This window comes from Neodiprion fabricii, chromosome 3, assembly GCF_021155785.1.
Source record: "Neodiprion fabricii isolate iyNeoFabr1 chromosome 3, iyNeoFabr1.1, whole genome shotgun sequence".
Classification (NCBI taxonomy): domain Eukaryota; kingdom Metazoa; phylum Arthropoda; class Insecta; order Hymenoptera; family Diprionidae; genus Neodiprion; species Neodiprion fabricii.
Genome location: NC_060241.1, coordinates 6,532,906 through 6,548,954, shown reverse-complemented (window position 1 = coordinate 6,548,954; position 16,049 = coordinate 6,532,906). Strand labels below are relative to the sequence as shown.

Below are 16,049 nucleotides of genomic sequence, written 5' to 3'. Positions count from 1 at the left end.
AAATCAAACTTTTGAATACGTCTCCGACGGAGAAAGCTTGTCGTGATTCATAAATATTTGCATTCGATATTTTTCTCTGCGAGATTTTTTCGTATCCACACGACGAGAGCATCCAAACCTTTCACGGTCTTTTTTGTACGACGCACCCTTTCCGGAGAGAAAATTGATGTTCCTGCCGAATGTAGCACTGATTGCGGGGAGGGTTGCCATGAATGCTGTGGAAAAAATGTTGGCACGTGATGAATTTTCATACCGCTTACCTACAATTCTGGATTTTCATTTTTCAACCCTTGACACTTTCAAAATTGTTACCAATGGAAATTACATATATGCGATATATTTTGCTTTTTTTTTTGTTTTTTTTGGAAAAAAAAATGTTGGAATTACGCTTTTACTAATTGACGTAGGAATTAATTGAGCCATTTCAATTACTATTTTTTGTCAATTAGCCATACAAATTGTAAAAGGTCGGTCATAAAAACTGTACAATGATTCGAATTCCTCATTGCACAAGATGAAAAAGTTCAATCCATAAATAAAAAACCATCACCTTATCCTTCAGACTTTCGCTGGTGATGGTTAATATTTTCAACATATTGTTGAAAAACTCTGACATGTTATCTGAGAATCATATCGAACCATATGAAAAAAAATATGTTACGAGTTGTGGTTAGTCAAAGGTAAATATCTAACTTCTGTTTCTTTGATTTCAGGTGGTAACAAAAAATGAAATTTATAAAACTGTTACATCGTCTGGGAATCGGAAAAATCGATGGTTCCGAAGTATCTGAACAACCGATAAATCGCGGTTTCGAATATTCGACAGATTCCACGTGTTAATGGAACGAATATTGCTTCTTGTATAGAAGATTGGCTCGTTCAATTTTTGATTTTTGTGCTGATTTCAATCTGGGCTGCTCTTATACAGATAGGCTTGAAAGAATCTCCTCAAGAGTAACACGTGTGAAAGAATAAAGGGTGTAATAAATGTGGATGAAATCGAGGATAAATCGCCGTCACATACGAATATCTCCGGTTCAACGGCAGATGTTTGATTACACTATAGTGCGAGTCATGACTAATCTCAATAACGATTTCTACGGTAAAGTTCCGGCATTTACTGCTGCAGACGTTGAACAGTGTTGATATTTTACGAGTAAAACGCAAGGAGGAAAATGAATTCATCTTATCTTTGGGGCGATGACGAAGAATGGGGTCCGAGGTACTTCTTCACCTACTACAGTCAGTTCGGTGAACGAAATGGAGCCAGCGGTGTCGAGGTGAGTCTCGCATTTAGATTATTCAGCATGGTTGGGTCTCACCGTTTGAATAAAAAATTAGGAAGCGAGATAAGACCGCTCGAAAAATCTCAAACAATGTTATTTGATCCAATGATAGCGGTGAGAAATGAAACCAAATCCCTACTACGTTATGGAAGTGAATCTGAACAAAGTTGAATAACTCAATCCAACGTATCAAAGATTCGACAAATGGTTTTTTCATTAGAATTGATCAAACCGTGATAATTTTGACTCTATTCCATTGATTTTGAGCCCAATTTACTCGTCACTGATTGGTTAAAAAACATTCACAACCTTATGGCAAAGCTGATGCACCTAAATTCAACAATCGACGAAGATCGATCACCGAATTAATTCCTATCCACTTTGAAGATAATCGTTAAAAAAATTCTAGCGATATCTAGAGATCTGTGAACAAAGTAAGCCTGAAACCATTGTAATCGGTTGGAAAACGAATCAGTTTGAACGTTCTAATTAAGAAATATAATCTAGGATTGTTGGTATCTAAGTTGAGTTATTCAAATTTGCTTCCATTCATTCCCATTTTATAGTAACTTTTGATTCAACGGTGATGGTCATTCATTCTTAAACGATAAAGGGTGTTTACTGTTTCATACTCATTACTCTGTAATGTGACTAAAATATCACCTTTAAATTCCACCTGACTCTGAGTTTGGGATGCGATTTTTCAGTGATTATTAAAACATTATGAAATGAAATTTTATCCACATCCTTGCGCTAATAGTAGTAAAAGAATGACTGCCATAGAAATGTGGATACAGTATATCGTTTAAACTGCACTAGTTTTGCAAAGGAATAGATACTATATAATATAGCCGTATCTCAAGATGCAGTAATCCTTTCCCAAGTTCTTTACAACTTGGTAATAAATCAATCCCACTCATTCCGTAGGCCAAGTACCCACAGTTTCTATCTCACATTAAAGCCACCCACGTTGCACTTTTTACAACTTTTCTTTTTTTCCCACCTTTTGCGAGCAATTAATTTTTTACCACATTGCACGATTATCTCCGTCTGTATCTTGGCAAAATATTTGACGAGCGGTGGAGGCTGCTTCAAAAGTTCGTAAGTGTATTCGAAAAATAATGAGAAAAACTTGAAGAGATTACTAATCGTTGGTAATTGCGAGAATCTAACGAGAAGCTCACGTTTCTTTTGAAAAGAAGTTGCTACCATAAGGCCCACACCTGTCGAGACTCCTACTGTTTTACCATAAAGCCACTATCTGTTTTATCGTAAGGCCCTTATCTGTTTTACCATAGGGTCCTGCCTGTTTTACCATAAGGCCCTACCTGTCATACCGAGGCTGGCCAAGAATCAATACTTCGTATTCATTGTATTATCATTCAATTATGCATTCAGCATTTACCAAATTATGATATTCACCGGCTACGAATATTTCTTTGAAAATACAAAATTCCCAAATATTGGAATTATAAACAAAAAATTATATATGGATGCTTCGTTTCATATTGCTTCGAATCTGTGTAGAATCTAGTAAATTCGTTCGATTTCACTCTACGATGGCACATTCTGTCAGAGAAATTAAACGAGTTTTTTTTTTTTTTTTTTCTTTTATCATGCCTGTATCGTTCAGCATTTAATTTCACAAAACATTGCTCCGATATTGATTATGAACAATGAATAGCTATATCGTATTGACTAGTGAAAAAAAAAAAATTTGATTTTTGGCAAATCAACAAACCTTGACACACGACTCAAAGCACGCGTCAGGTATTGTATTCGAATATATGGTAGGAATTTGTACCTGTTTGTTAAACCAATGTGCTACACAGCTTGAGGCAAAAAAAAAAACGTGAATAAAAAGTTAGATTGATTGTAAAATAAACCGGCAAAATATTGGACTATTATATCGACACCACGCGTCGGGCTGCAATTGAAACCTCACGTAATAACTTATCGGAGTTTTCAACTCCCAGAGTTCAACGGACCTGCACGAAATTGTTACAGAGATCCAAGTTTTTCGTACGATCTTGACTCGCTCAGTTCGTAGAATCAATGTACTGTGAAGACTGGGAATTCGAATTGCTCGAATGATTTCCCTTGCCGCGTTTGCCTCGCTGAAAAAAGAAAGAAACGACTTCGTCAAACAACCAGTTGGTCTTTGAAACTAAGGGTGCAGCAATCAAGACCCTAGGTACCAGTGAAACATGTGGGCTTGATACTTCGTGCACTGCTTTGCATATAAATTGGAAGCTTAAAGCATAGCTCATTACCGTAAGCTGTGCGAATATGCTCCCCGACACACGTTGGCACATACATTCAAATGTAATATGTTTCAAAGTGCTGCCTGAACGCGTCTGCTGTTAGAAGTGGTTGCACCGGAAATCAACATTTCAACCTCTTCGGCACAGCTTGGGCAACTTTGAACACGATTTGAAACAAAGCCGTTTTCCATTTCTCAAACTGTTCGCTCTTGTTTTACCTCACTTTCTTACTTGCGATTATTTTTTAGATCTTATGTTCTGATTTCGATTATGTAGGGAAACATCGAACCCAAAATACTAGATTTTAATCTATCCACCATCTCTATTTTTTCTCATAATTGCAATATATTTCAAAAAATTTACTGTCGGAAATAACTCCTCTGGCTAATCGATGTATTGATAAAGTCCTGCAGACTTAATTACAAACTTGACGAAGTCAGCTTGAATGAAATGATACAAAAGCTGTTGACTCGTGAATTTTTCTTCCGGAATAAAAAATGTCTCAGGTTTCGAACAGAATTTTTACGATTTTTTCACCAAATTTAAAAAACTTTGCTGACGTCTCTAACCGTTGTTGAAAAATTCGGCAACTCGTTGACAATCAAATACGCTCTTTGGTGAAGATGCGAGAAAAAAAAAATATCAAAATCCACTTATCACTCTGCAGAAAATGTGGCGTAGAATTTAACACCGCTCCAACTCTACGAAAGATGCGTGACGCCGGTTTAGACGTGTAACATTTGGAGTTAAATTCAACACCGAACAGCTGCTGCGGAGCTGGAAGAACTATAAAATTTGAGCAAAGTGTGAAATTGAACACTGCGTTTTTTACACACCGTGCAGAACACTTGAAAAGCAAAAATAAAACTAGACGGGTTATACCGAGTGATGTGGAATTGCTTGAAACTTTTCGAACATAATTTAAATTGCCGATGTTTATCCTCGACTATTTTCCTATCCAAAAATTCATCGTTTCCAAAGTGAAAATTTCAAATTTCATTTTTTATTCCAGGTGGTTATTTTGGCCGTAACTTTCGTCATCGCCGTGATTGCCAACCTGGGTATCGCTGCCTGCGTTTTACGGTACAAGGAAATGCGGACTCCAACGAATCTCTGCCTCGTCAACCTTGCCGCAGCCGATCTCCTCTTCGCTCTTGGAGTGCCCGCCGTTGCTTACACTAGGCTCACACAGAAATGGAGACTCGGAGACTCTGTTTGCAGACTGCTGCCCTATTCTCAGGTAAGTACGGGATTTAATATAACGATGCGTCAAGTGTACAGTCTCGGTGAAAATTGTTTTGACGAAAAAAGCAATCGCATAAGTGATTAAAATCCAATAACGAGACTTTGAAACCATTCACCACGTTCCTTTACAAACGGGAAACCTCGATTATCGATAAACGCAGAGAGATTCATACGTAAGAAATGTTAGTGAATTTTTCTAATGCGCAAAACGTATCAGCTAACTTTCTTGTTGATCAATTTTTTCATGCAATTAAAATTGCCGGAGACGATTTTTACCCTCAACTCGTTACCCAATCACAAAACCTTAGACTACATAGGTTTTACAGGTCACAATGAAATGAATCCATCTAATATTTTATCAAAACGTAAGTTAAGTTTGAAACGAGCCTTGGTTTAACAAAAATACACAAACTTTGATACGAGTTTAATCTTTCAATTTGTCTAAGCTTAAATTTAATAGTTGAAGTTATTGAAGTTATTTGACAACTAATTTTCCTTTATCAAAATATATGGTTATTAATATTTGTTTTTCACGCGGGGGAAATATTCTATGAATTAAATCAACTCAATTACGTTCCACAGTTTCGCTTTTTATCCCAGACTTGATCATTTGTGTATTTATATTATTTTTTTCCCCTTTGGTACGAGGTTTGTTCACCGTAATTTCGTACCGCTGTTAAATGTTCAATTCGCGAATAATCAGTCGAGAGAAAAAAAAAGAAAATGCTCGGAGCTACAAAAAGCAGCAATGTATCGGAGTTTGTTTTCGATTAAAGCTGACATCGCGGTTGTTGCCGTGAGTTGACACGGTCGTTCCGGAAATTAAGTGACCGCCGGTCTTTTAATAATGCCGAACATCAAACCAACCAACTGCAAAGTGTGTTCGCTGGCAATTAGTTTGATTAAAGTGCACGTTCGCCGCGTTATCAAGCGATAAATTAATCACATTTCCGGGCTAAATATATACCCATAGCATAAAAACATTTCCACGTGACGTGTCACAACTTTCCGCTTATTTAACAATAAGATTGAAATACTGAAATAATGTAACTAAATTGGTACGACCGTCGGCTGCAGGAGTTCCGGTCCATTGTTCGGATTCTGAAATATTACAAGTTCCGGTGCGATTGACCGAGTGGGCAGATAACAATGTGCGCTTTTCAGACGGCATGACATAAAATTGACAAACTTTTGTCGACAGCTGGGCCGTGGAGTTTAAGTATAATGACAAGAAAAGGTAAACGGCATTGAGAAAGAAAATTTGCTGCCCTAACATCTGGTGCTAAAACGTAGAACGCTTCAACTGCCGGCTGTATTTAACTATAAAACTTGTTTTTCCATTTACTTTGTCTATATAGTGGCTTGCACAAAGCTTTCTCATGTGTCTTGAGGTATTCGCATAATTTTCCTTGTAATACGAATCTCCTTGTAGAATTGAGAGAAGATCTACAGAGATTCTAGATTTTGGTACGTATTTCAGATTCCGTGATGAATTTAGAAAATTTGTTTGAAACGCGAACGTTTTTCGCACTCCGCGAGAAAACGGAGAGAACGGAGCGATGATAAAAGAGAAAAAATGGCGTTGCAAGAATTGAAAAAAAAAAAAATAAAAACCTTCCCATTATTTTTTCATTGCAAACGTTGTTTATCGAATGAAATTCTGTTTTCTGACAAACCTTGAGTATATTTAAAAGAATTTTGGTGATTTCTTTTACGGTGAAAATATTCCGCCGAATATTGCATTTAAAAATTTTAGAACCGCGCGATTCCAAAAAAAAAAAAACAATAAAAAATTTCGCTGTTTTGATGCAAACCTTAAAAGACGTTTTCAAAGACACACAATGATTAGGTACTTTTGTTTCAGAAAAAATTATTTGGTTAAATTCAACTCAATGATGAACCGAAAAACGTTGACCCCTTCCGAAATGTTTAGATATTTTGTTTGTCGAAACATTGAGAGAAAATTGACAGAACTGGCATAATTCCGAAACAGATTTTGGAGATAAATATTCATCACACTCTGACAGTATCGATCAATTAGCTTACAATTACCGCAATGCGAGACAACTTTGTGATTAATCGCTTATGATTAAAGTTGAAACGTGTAGAACGGACAGGCGGACAGTGACAAAATAGCCTCCGAAGATCGATTCCGTTCTTCAAACACCCCAGCAACTTTCAACCCTTGCATTCCGGACTTTGTTATACCCAAAGCAAGGCGCGAGATACGAGCGGTTGTATGCCCGACACGGGAAATAAGGCAACAACTCATGTCGTTTCACACCTTCGTAGTTCTGTAAGCGATTTTTGGGGTGTCGACGACCGCTTCGGCGTTCTGTCTTTGGTGTAAGGCCGAAATAGAGGAAACACGTGCGACGCGGCTGCTTCGTGCAGACGCAAAAAAGTTGAGAAAGAACGGTTTACCACGATTTTCAAAGGCCTCGCTCTGCCCGCGAAGCGCAATTCCCGCTCATCCGGTCTCTCAAACTTGTAACTTCTCAAGTATTTCGCGTCAGTGCGATTCGGAGCAAATTTATTATACGCAAATTTGAACTAAACTGGTTGGGTTCACAGTCATTTTTTGAAACTTAACAGCGTGTGATTCGTCAATTTTTATTGCATCATGCTGCAATTTCGATACACAATTCTTATTGTTCGCAAGTCTGATGAAAATGGAGTGACGAGGAAAGGTGAGGATATTTAAATTGAAACAAATAAGTGTGCAAGAAATGTTAAATCGTTTCAGTTTACGTTACATTTCCTTCACGGTTCTTTCGATATTGGGCACGCTAAATTTTCGTTAACAGAAGAAACACGTTGCGATCAATTTTATCACGCTTCCGAATTGTACACGAGGTTTGTCTTCAAATTTTCGGCACTTACTGTCGTCGGAGAAAAACATGATCCGAAGTGTTTTTTGTGTCCATCGTACGTCTTAAAGTAGATCCTCAGGGACTGCCGAGGAAACACGTTTTTAACAACGAAAAGTGATTGTTTTAATTTTTTATTCCAAGAAACCGGACATTTTGGATTATATCGTGAAAGTTTTTTATTGGGATGAAAATGGGACGATAACTAAATCAGTACAAATATTCCAAGGATGAAGAATATACTTGTTAGAAAATTTTCAGATTTCGGGAACATCTGTACGAATACACCGTCATTTATGATCCCATTTTATATCCAGTAAAAACAAATTCAGAACATGATCGAAAATTTCGACTTCCTTTGGTACTCGTCGCGACGATCTTCGGGATTACCGTTGATCTGCGTATTCTTTGTCGGTTTCGTTTTTCTAAAGTCGCACGCTTTCGGTGATCGGTGTCTATGTTTTTATTTGTACCTATTTCTTCCATACCAAAGTAGTCGGTGATTTACTACCCAGTAACGCAAGTACGTTAACACCTAAGAATGGATCGAACCGACGCATCACTAAGAGCTACGCCATTCGAAAAAGAGTAATGCGGCATGGACGGCGGTACGCATCATACATATGTATTTGAAATTTCGCAATTTTCTTCGATGCACAGAGCTTTCAGACAAATCCACTTATTCACGCTTTATCACCTGATCGGTACGTGTAGGTATGCGACGGACCGACTGATCTTATTACATGTAAATCTGAATATTATGCATGTAGACTAGCGGCCTAATGTCAGAGATGATCAGTATTCGGTCTTCTTCAATGTTTTCTTTCACCGTAAACGAGTGTCTTTGGTTCTCGGAAAATGTTTACGAGTTTGCAAAATTAAACTTGTCAAAAAAAAGCTGAAAGGATTTGGAAGACTCGTGCTCTGATGTATCTTTGCGATATGCTTTGAGGCAATTCTTTCAATTCTTTCAATTTTTTTTTTTTTTTTTCCGAATACGAAGGATGAAAACTTGGTTTAAAAGAGTTTCACTTGCTGCCTAGAAGAAGGCCAACCTCGACTTAGCCACAAATTGAACGCCATTCATTCCCGCTTATCTCTTACCCTACACGTGTCCGCCTGACATCAATCTTTTCAACTTACTTCAAGCAAAGATAAAGATCGAAGCTAATGGTACAAAGAAGCATATTCCACCCAGCGTGAAAGAACCCGAGAAATAACGTGTAACGTGAATAAGAACGTTTTTGTATCTGTGTTCTGCCGCTCATCGTCGGTCATTTCTGATACGTGAACTGGTATCCCAAGAAATTTCGTTACTGCGTCACTGTCCCATGATAGACGCCTTCTTGCTTCCAAATTTACAACTTTTAAACCATTCGTGTCATTCACTCGTCACGACTGATCCAACCACCGATCGTGTTTCAGTTTGTATGCGGTTTCGTGTTGCTCTGGACGTTGACTCTGATATCGATGGACAGGCACAGATGCCTGGCCGTTGCACCGTACAGAAGTGCGCTAACCGGTCCTCGAGTCGTTGCTGCAAGCCTTATCACTTGGGTGATAGGAGCCTCGTTATTTTTGCCAGCCGCCTTCTGGTTCAAACCCAAGGTAAAGAGACTCTTTGGAAACGACGCACGTATCGCGATGGAGACTTCGCGAAACGAGAATTTGCGTTTCTAACACATGCGACATTTTGTATCATTCGCAGGAGGTAAACGGAGACGTTATTTGTACGCTGATATTTCCAAGGAATGAGTCTATCAACGTCTCTTTGTGCTTCACGATACCCATTATCATTCTCGCCTGCCTCTTACCCATGGGACTTTTGGTATACCATTATCAACGGATATTTCAGAGAATATTGGACACCAGAAATAGATGGGCTGTATCCTGTGTAGCGCAGGTAAGATTCCCACGCACATCCTATCGTCTGTGTTTCATGGAGAGATTTCATCCCCTTTGAAGCCAATCGACTCTTCGTGGCAGTCATATTCAGCGTCTCATCGATTTTATTTCAGTAATATAAGCAACTTCATCGCTCACTTCCGTTTCATTGAAACGTAGATGACTTGGCCATGTTCGGCTATTTATTAAGTCGACATGAGAAATTGTACAGTATCTGCAACTTCGTCGATACATTAAGTTCATTCTTTGTCGTATTTGAACATATTTTGTATGGTTCAAGAACACATCGGTAACATTTCAAACTTTTTCCGTCGATTCTTTGTTTGATAAAAATCCAACTACCAGAATATTCTTGATATTGTATTGTAATATTTTTACCACATTTTTCCGCTATCCATTCGCTTTTTTTTACATCGCAAGCCAGTGGCGTGATTCAATGGTTGATCACAAGATTGCAAATTGGATGCCAACTTTCAGAAGAACACCTTCAATGTTAGCCATGATTTAAACCAAAATCTATTTAGAAATTTAGGCAGGAAAATACCTGAAACCTTACCAACGTGAATTAGAAGATCGGATGTTCATAAAAAAGTTTTCAGTTACGCTGACGTGTCCGCTGATTAAATATGCTTCTGAATCATCACATCGAGACAATCATTCGGCGATGTATATTGTTTTGACAGGGTGTCGTGGAAGGCGGAACCGTCCGACGGGACTCCGAATTGTCGGTTGTCAGTACGCTGGTTCCTTGGGCCGGTAGAAAATTGTCAACAGCTTCGATGTCCGGTCGGCAAGGACGCGCAGGAAGTTTGTCCCACCACGAAGAGATTCGTTTGCACAAGCACCTTCGGGTGGTGCGAATCCTGCTGCTAAACGTGGTGGCGGTTCTGGTGATGTGGCTGCCGATCACGATAGTGATGTTCCTGATATACATCGACGGCCGTCGTCCCAATGAGGACACGAACTTCTTCCTCAAGTCCCATCACTTTCTTTGGGCGTTGGTTATCGCCCAGTTGAACACCGTTGTCAACCCGCTGCTCTACGGCGTGTTTTCCGAAAACTTCCGGTCATGCTTCGCCAAGTTCTGGGGAAGGGGAAGGAACAACGACCGGACCGGAAGTGGAGAAAGAGGAAGCGGCGGGACCGGAACTCGCAAGGGTGGAAGGTCGCTTGAGGCTCTTCAGGACAGATTAGGACCCAGAACTCCTAGCAGTCTGCGAACCGGTGGCAGGCCACCCAAGAAGAGCTCGAGCTGCAGCATCGGAAGCATCATCGAAGTCCCGAGCTCTGAAAAGCTCTAGGTAATCCCCGTACTCATTAATCCCCGAAAACTTTGCTCACTGATTACCGAAATTGACGTGACGAGAACGGAAATTGGATTCGGACGTAAGTAATTTTCGTCCTGCGGCAAAGTTTCTTACACGGCAGTGTCCTCGTTATTAAATCAGACGGTGCCAGTCGATGTTTGTGACATCACGACACGCTGTGCTCACTGTCAGGATTTTCCATGACAATGTTGACTTTACGACCACGTGAATTTGTGTTTTTTCTTGCGACTTATTCGCAGTTTATCTATAATTCGCGAGCCAAATCAGACACGGTATTGGCCAACTCGATGTTGGAGAAATTGTTCTATTGTTAATCAATTTTTAAATATGTATTAAATGTAACTTGGTAAATGTTCGCAAATGGAAATCTCCGTATTACTGATATTGCATTAGACCCGATTTTTCAAAATCTGGATTTCTACCGGAAAAATCACTTTCTGTGTAATACATAATTGAGTCTCTGCTAGGACAACACCTAGGCTAAATGAATGGGCACTACGGCTGTTGATCGCAAGCAACTTAGGAATAAAGCGATGTCATATAATTCGATGTCAGCAGCTGTCATCTTGTACGTACATGTATAATATAATAATGTATATGTTAGGTTTATATCTGCGATATTTACTCAATTCGTAACATATATTTTTCGAAGTTAATTACTCACGTCGCGCGTCGTGTGTATATTTGTAAGAGCATAAAAAAAATAATTTATTTTCAAATTCTCCCCCTCCCACCAACTCCATTAAAATAATACCCTCAACCTTTGTGGGATGTACTGGATTTTTTGTTTTTTTTTTATCGTTTTATAAATACGATGCTATTATGATTAACCCATGCGAGAAACTGCGAAGTAATTACGCCTTTTATTATAGCGATGCGTGGTTTCCACGTGAACGATTTTATATCATTCTATACGATTGTATGTCAGGTTTACAAGTCAGCAAATAGAAAAAAAATCCAGCTTGTGTTCGACATTTGGACATAAGATACTTTTCATTTCAACTTTGTACCAGTTTTTCGTACAACTGAATACTTTTTTACGCAAAAATTGAATCGTGATTCCTTCGCGTGGAATGACTGACGGGTGAAATACAGGCACAAGACACTTACTTATTAAATAACTTATCTGTACATAACAGTCATTGTAAAATATAAGAACAAGAAAATCGTAGACTAAAAATATTCTGTCACGTTCATCCGAAAAAAAAAACTCTTGTGAATTAAGTTTCTTCTGACAATAAGATTAAAAGGCACAAGAACGAAAGTCCAAGATTGCTGTATCATGATGACACATTCCCATATGAATACTCTGTTCGTTTTATGCTGTAAAAATACTTCTCGTAATAATTTTCTCAAAGAATTGAGTCGTGGTAGATCTTCTCCTGTCCTTTCACATTGAAAACTTGTTTTCCAAATACGGCTGAAGAGTGATTGTGATGGGTAAATCTTTTTTTAAATAGATGTCAACTCAGATTACTGGACTTACATTTTGTAAACTGTGTGTATAAGTGTAATATGAGTGGAAGTTTTGATCGACATGTTTCTGCATTTGTGTATAAAGTGTACTTCTATTTGGAAACAAAAATATTTAAGACCTTAGATCCGAATGGTAGGTGCGAGGTGACCGTAACAAAACTCAGACGACGTTTTCGTTGTACAAACACTTTACTTACCTGATTGACAATGAGGCGTGTATAACTGTATCTACTAAGCGATGCGTGATTTATGGCCAAAAAATTTGTAAATATATAGTTCGTAAGCTAATAATTATAAATTTTTCTACTAACGGTATATACATATATTAATGCCCAAGTTGTGAGTATCTCATTATTACATATTATTACAGTCAAATTTTATACAATTATCTATGATACAAATAATTATACACGATGTATATTCATGAATAAATGTATTTATTACGTCAGCCGACGAGAAGGTAAGAAAATGAAAATAAAACTGTGCTCACCCCGTTCGTGCTTAGGAAAAATTGAAATGGTAAACTACGCAACTGTTGGGAGTCAAAATTAGCTTTATCACTTCTCTGACCGACGTTGATTAACTATTATACTATTGCAGGTTTCCGCCAGGCTCGTCCTTGGCTTTTTCTTCAAAGAACAATACAGCCGTGGAATGAGCGCGGGGGTGTGTCTGTCACGTGGAAAGTAGATAGACGTAAGGCCAACTGCGTCAGGTTCCCAAAGCGAGCTTCGAAATCTAGTCTCTTTATAATACGAACGGGCACATGGAACGACACCGAGGCTCGCGACGTGGTCCGTAAATCAATCGGATTGACTTCGATGTATGTGAATTTGTGTGCGTGCATTCACGTATGGTCTAGTTCCATAAAAATCGTTGTGCGTTTGCCGGGTATTTTTAGAGTTTCACATTTTCACGACGCACAGTATTTTTCAACGTGATTTCTAACAGGGTGTTCAATGTTTGGATCGACGCTACGATCTACTACTGTTTAGAAATGTTCAAGAGTTATGGCTAGACACAGTTAAAGCTTTATTGCTGCACGACGGGGATAAATCGTAGGTATTTAAGACGACTGACAATACGGAGGTGGATGGATGGCGTCAAACGATTTAGAATAATTACTCGGGGGACTGAATTTCCCGTGGTATCATTGAAGCTGTGGTATTTTAGTACAGAGTGTAAGATCTCGTCAGAAATACTGACTGGTTTTGTTTGCAATTAAATCGGTGACTTTTCATTTCATCAATTTCTTTCCATCGCAATTACGTCGGAAAATTGTGTGAATTAATATTCCCGGTAAATCGTTAAGTTTCAGACACCTTTTTTTTCTCAAGATACTGCCGCCTCTTTGTACTTTTCAAAACTAGTATGTTTTCATTTTCAGATACATATTTCTGTAAAGCAGAAATTTGACGTTCTTCCTATACGTCAATTTTCTTAGACACGAAATTTTTCTTGCAACCTATCGTATTAAGGTTGGATAAATGATGACTCTTTGTTTATTGAGTATAAAAAGATCTCATTTATTGACATTCGGTTATGTGTGTAATATAAACATTTAGTTAAATAATAAGAGTGAAAAAAATTATTATTTCAAGCGACATTAAATTCCTTTCTCACACCATTTATTATAGAATTTAATTTCGCGATGTCTAGGTTGTTTTCAACTTTCAGGTTTTGCAGTGCAGTCAGCCTTGCTTTAAGAAAGTTGATCTTGCGTTCAGATATTTGTGACTCTGGCTGATGGCCCGCTGTGTCCTTGACGCAATTTTTAATCAGGCACCAAGATGAGCCTTCTTCCGCCAAGGTGATCAAATCAGTGGTAACATCCAACTCATGATCGAGCATAGAATCCGGAACAGAGAGTTCGAATTGCTTTTCATTTTCAGCGACTTGTTTCGTAACAAATATTTTCCGCCCGCAACATTTCACCGATAATGAAAATAGACATTTCTCTGGCATAGATTGTCCGAATTCACAGTTCAGAACTGTTTGTTTCGCCCTTTTTTCCACACGCAGTTTCGGGACTAAAATATTCGGTTCACAAGTAGACATGCTGATTCTTTTCAGGACATTCTGTTGCTCGAGTAACTTATCGTCGATCGATTGCAGCTCTTTAACTTTTCTGCAAGTCTCATCGACGATCGAATTGATTTCTTCAAGCATTTCAGGTTTCAGGTTAAAGAAGTTATCTCTGTCATCCGTATTGTTAAATTTTTCATCCAATCTTGCTTCCACTGTTACCAACTCACCGCTTGAAGTTAGTCCTAGAATTTTAGAACCGTGACTGCATAGGCAGGTAATATTCTTTTCACTCAACTCGACGCTCTTGAGATTATCATTATCCAGGACTTTACGAATCTTGTAAGTCTTCGTACCGTCGGAATAAATGATCCACACGACGTTTTCTGAAACTTCGTCCATGATGGCATACGCTGTTTTAACCTCGTTATTAACTTTGACTTTTTCGAAACGAAGCTCGTTGTCCTTAGCATACATAAGAATAACAGCGCTTTTCTTCGTCACGTACAGTAGAGATGTGACTTTTTCGTTTTTCTCAATTTTCACGACATCGACGATAGGGCTAGAGGAGCTGTACAGAATTTTCACCGAGTTTTGAGCGATTTTATAAATCTCATACCCGTTGCTGAATATGCATATCTCGCTATCTCCAACGGATTCTTCTAGCATGACGGCCAGCAAATCTTTATCGACTTTATCTCCGAGTCCTACAAAACGTGTCGTGACGCCCTCTTTCGGTTTATGCTTCAGTAGGAGCTTGGACGTTTTCTCTTGTTTGTCGATCAAGTATATGTAGCCTTCCTCCAGTCTGAACACCTGATAAAATTTCGCGCCGATACCGATCGCAGATTTGCTCAGTACAGCGAACTGATAATTTTTCGCCAATTTGTAAACACCCGACGTGCTACATGTGACGAAAATTCTTTCGTTAAAACTTTGAACGCATTCAACTTTTCCCGGAACCAATATCGTCCGTGGGGTCGAATCGCCTGCCGCATCGTCGTAGTTCCATACTTTCAATTTGTTCGCATGCCAAGCGAACAATAAAGTCTCACCGTAGAATTGGAGGATATCGAAATGCTCCGGAATAAAATCACCGCCTTCACTGTATAACCGCATCGTAATAAATCGATAATTGCGTATTTATTGACGTGTCTTGATTACGATTCCTTATTGGCACGTAACTGATTGTGAGTAAAAAAACTTAAAACTGATTTTAGCCCTAACCTCTTTTGCCATATGTAAGGCACATGTAAGGGCGTGTTCAGCTGAATTTACAAAATGAATCAGGTGTGATGAAGGAATTACTCGGCGGATAAGTAGAGTCGAGGACATAAAAGGTTTTGTTGGCGATCCTGTAGTTTCTTTATCGGCGGAAGCAGTCCCATAACAAATACCAGACCGTAATGGGGTAACCCGTTTTCAGCAGTCTTTAGTCATCGAATAAAGCAACGGATTAATGTGTGTATTTGAGTATTAGTTCAAAAATTGCTTCGTAACCTACCGTGATCTACAATTATAGCAGATCGGTACATTGTCTGCATCACCGGCATTACTGACTAGCTTGCTGACAATGATCTTTCGTCTCTTCTTCTTTCAAATATTAGAAGAAGATGACGAACCGACGGTACCGTCGGTAGGAGCGGGCTG

At 38.7% G+C, this 16,049-nt stretch overlaps 2 protein-coding genes across 3 annotated transcripts in view; one reads left to right on the top strand and one right to left on the bottom strand.

Annotated features, from left to right (window-relative positions):
• LOC124178579 (free fatty acid receptor 4-like) overlaps nt 1-12,564 on the top strand; it is a 29,250-nt gene extending 16,686 nt beyond the window's left edge. For both annotated transcript variants that reach the window (XM_046562019.1, XM_046562020.1), the window contains exons 2-6: nt 714-1,280; nt 4,563-4,790; nt 9,091-9,273; nt 9,374-9,568; nt 10,254-12,564. In XM_046562019.1, the coding sequence (XP_046417975.1) occupies nt 1,176-1,280; nt 4,563-4,790; nt 9,091-9,273; nt 9,374-9,568; nt 10,254-10,871 (1,329 nt within the window). In that variant the 5' untranslated portion in view covers nt 714-1,175 and the 3' untranslated portion in view covers nt 10,872-12,564. The remainder of the gene's footprint in view (nt 1-713; nt 1,281-4,562; nt 4,791-9,090; nt 9,274-9,373; nt 9,569-10,253) is intronic.
• A 1,309-nt stretch (nt 12,565-13,873) lies between these two features.
• On the bottom strand, nt 13,874-15,768 carry LOC124178578. Its single transcript, XM_046562018.1, has one exon. It carries the CDS (start codon nt 15,516-15,518, stop codon nt 13,971-13,973), a length of 1,548 nt encoding a protein of 515 aa, XP_046417974.1. The 5' UTR covers nt 15,519-15,768; the 3' UTR covers nt 13,874-13,970.
• Nucleotides 15,769-16,049: the final 281 nt, after the last annotated feature.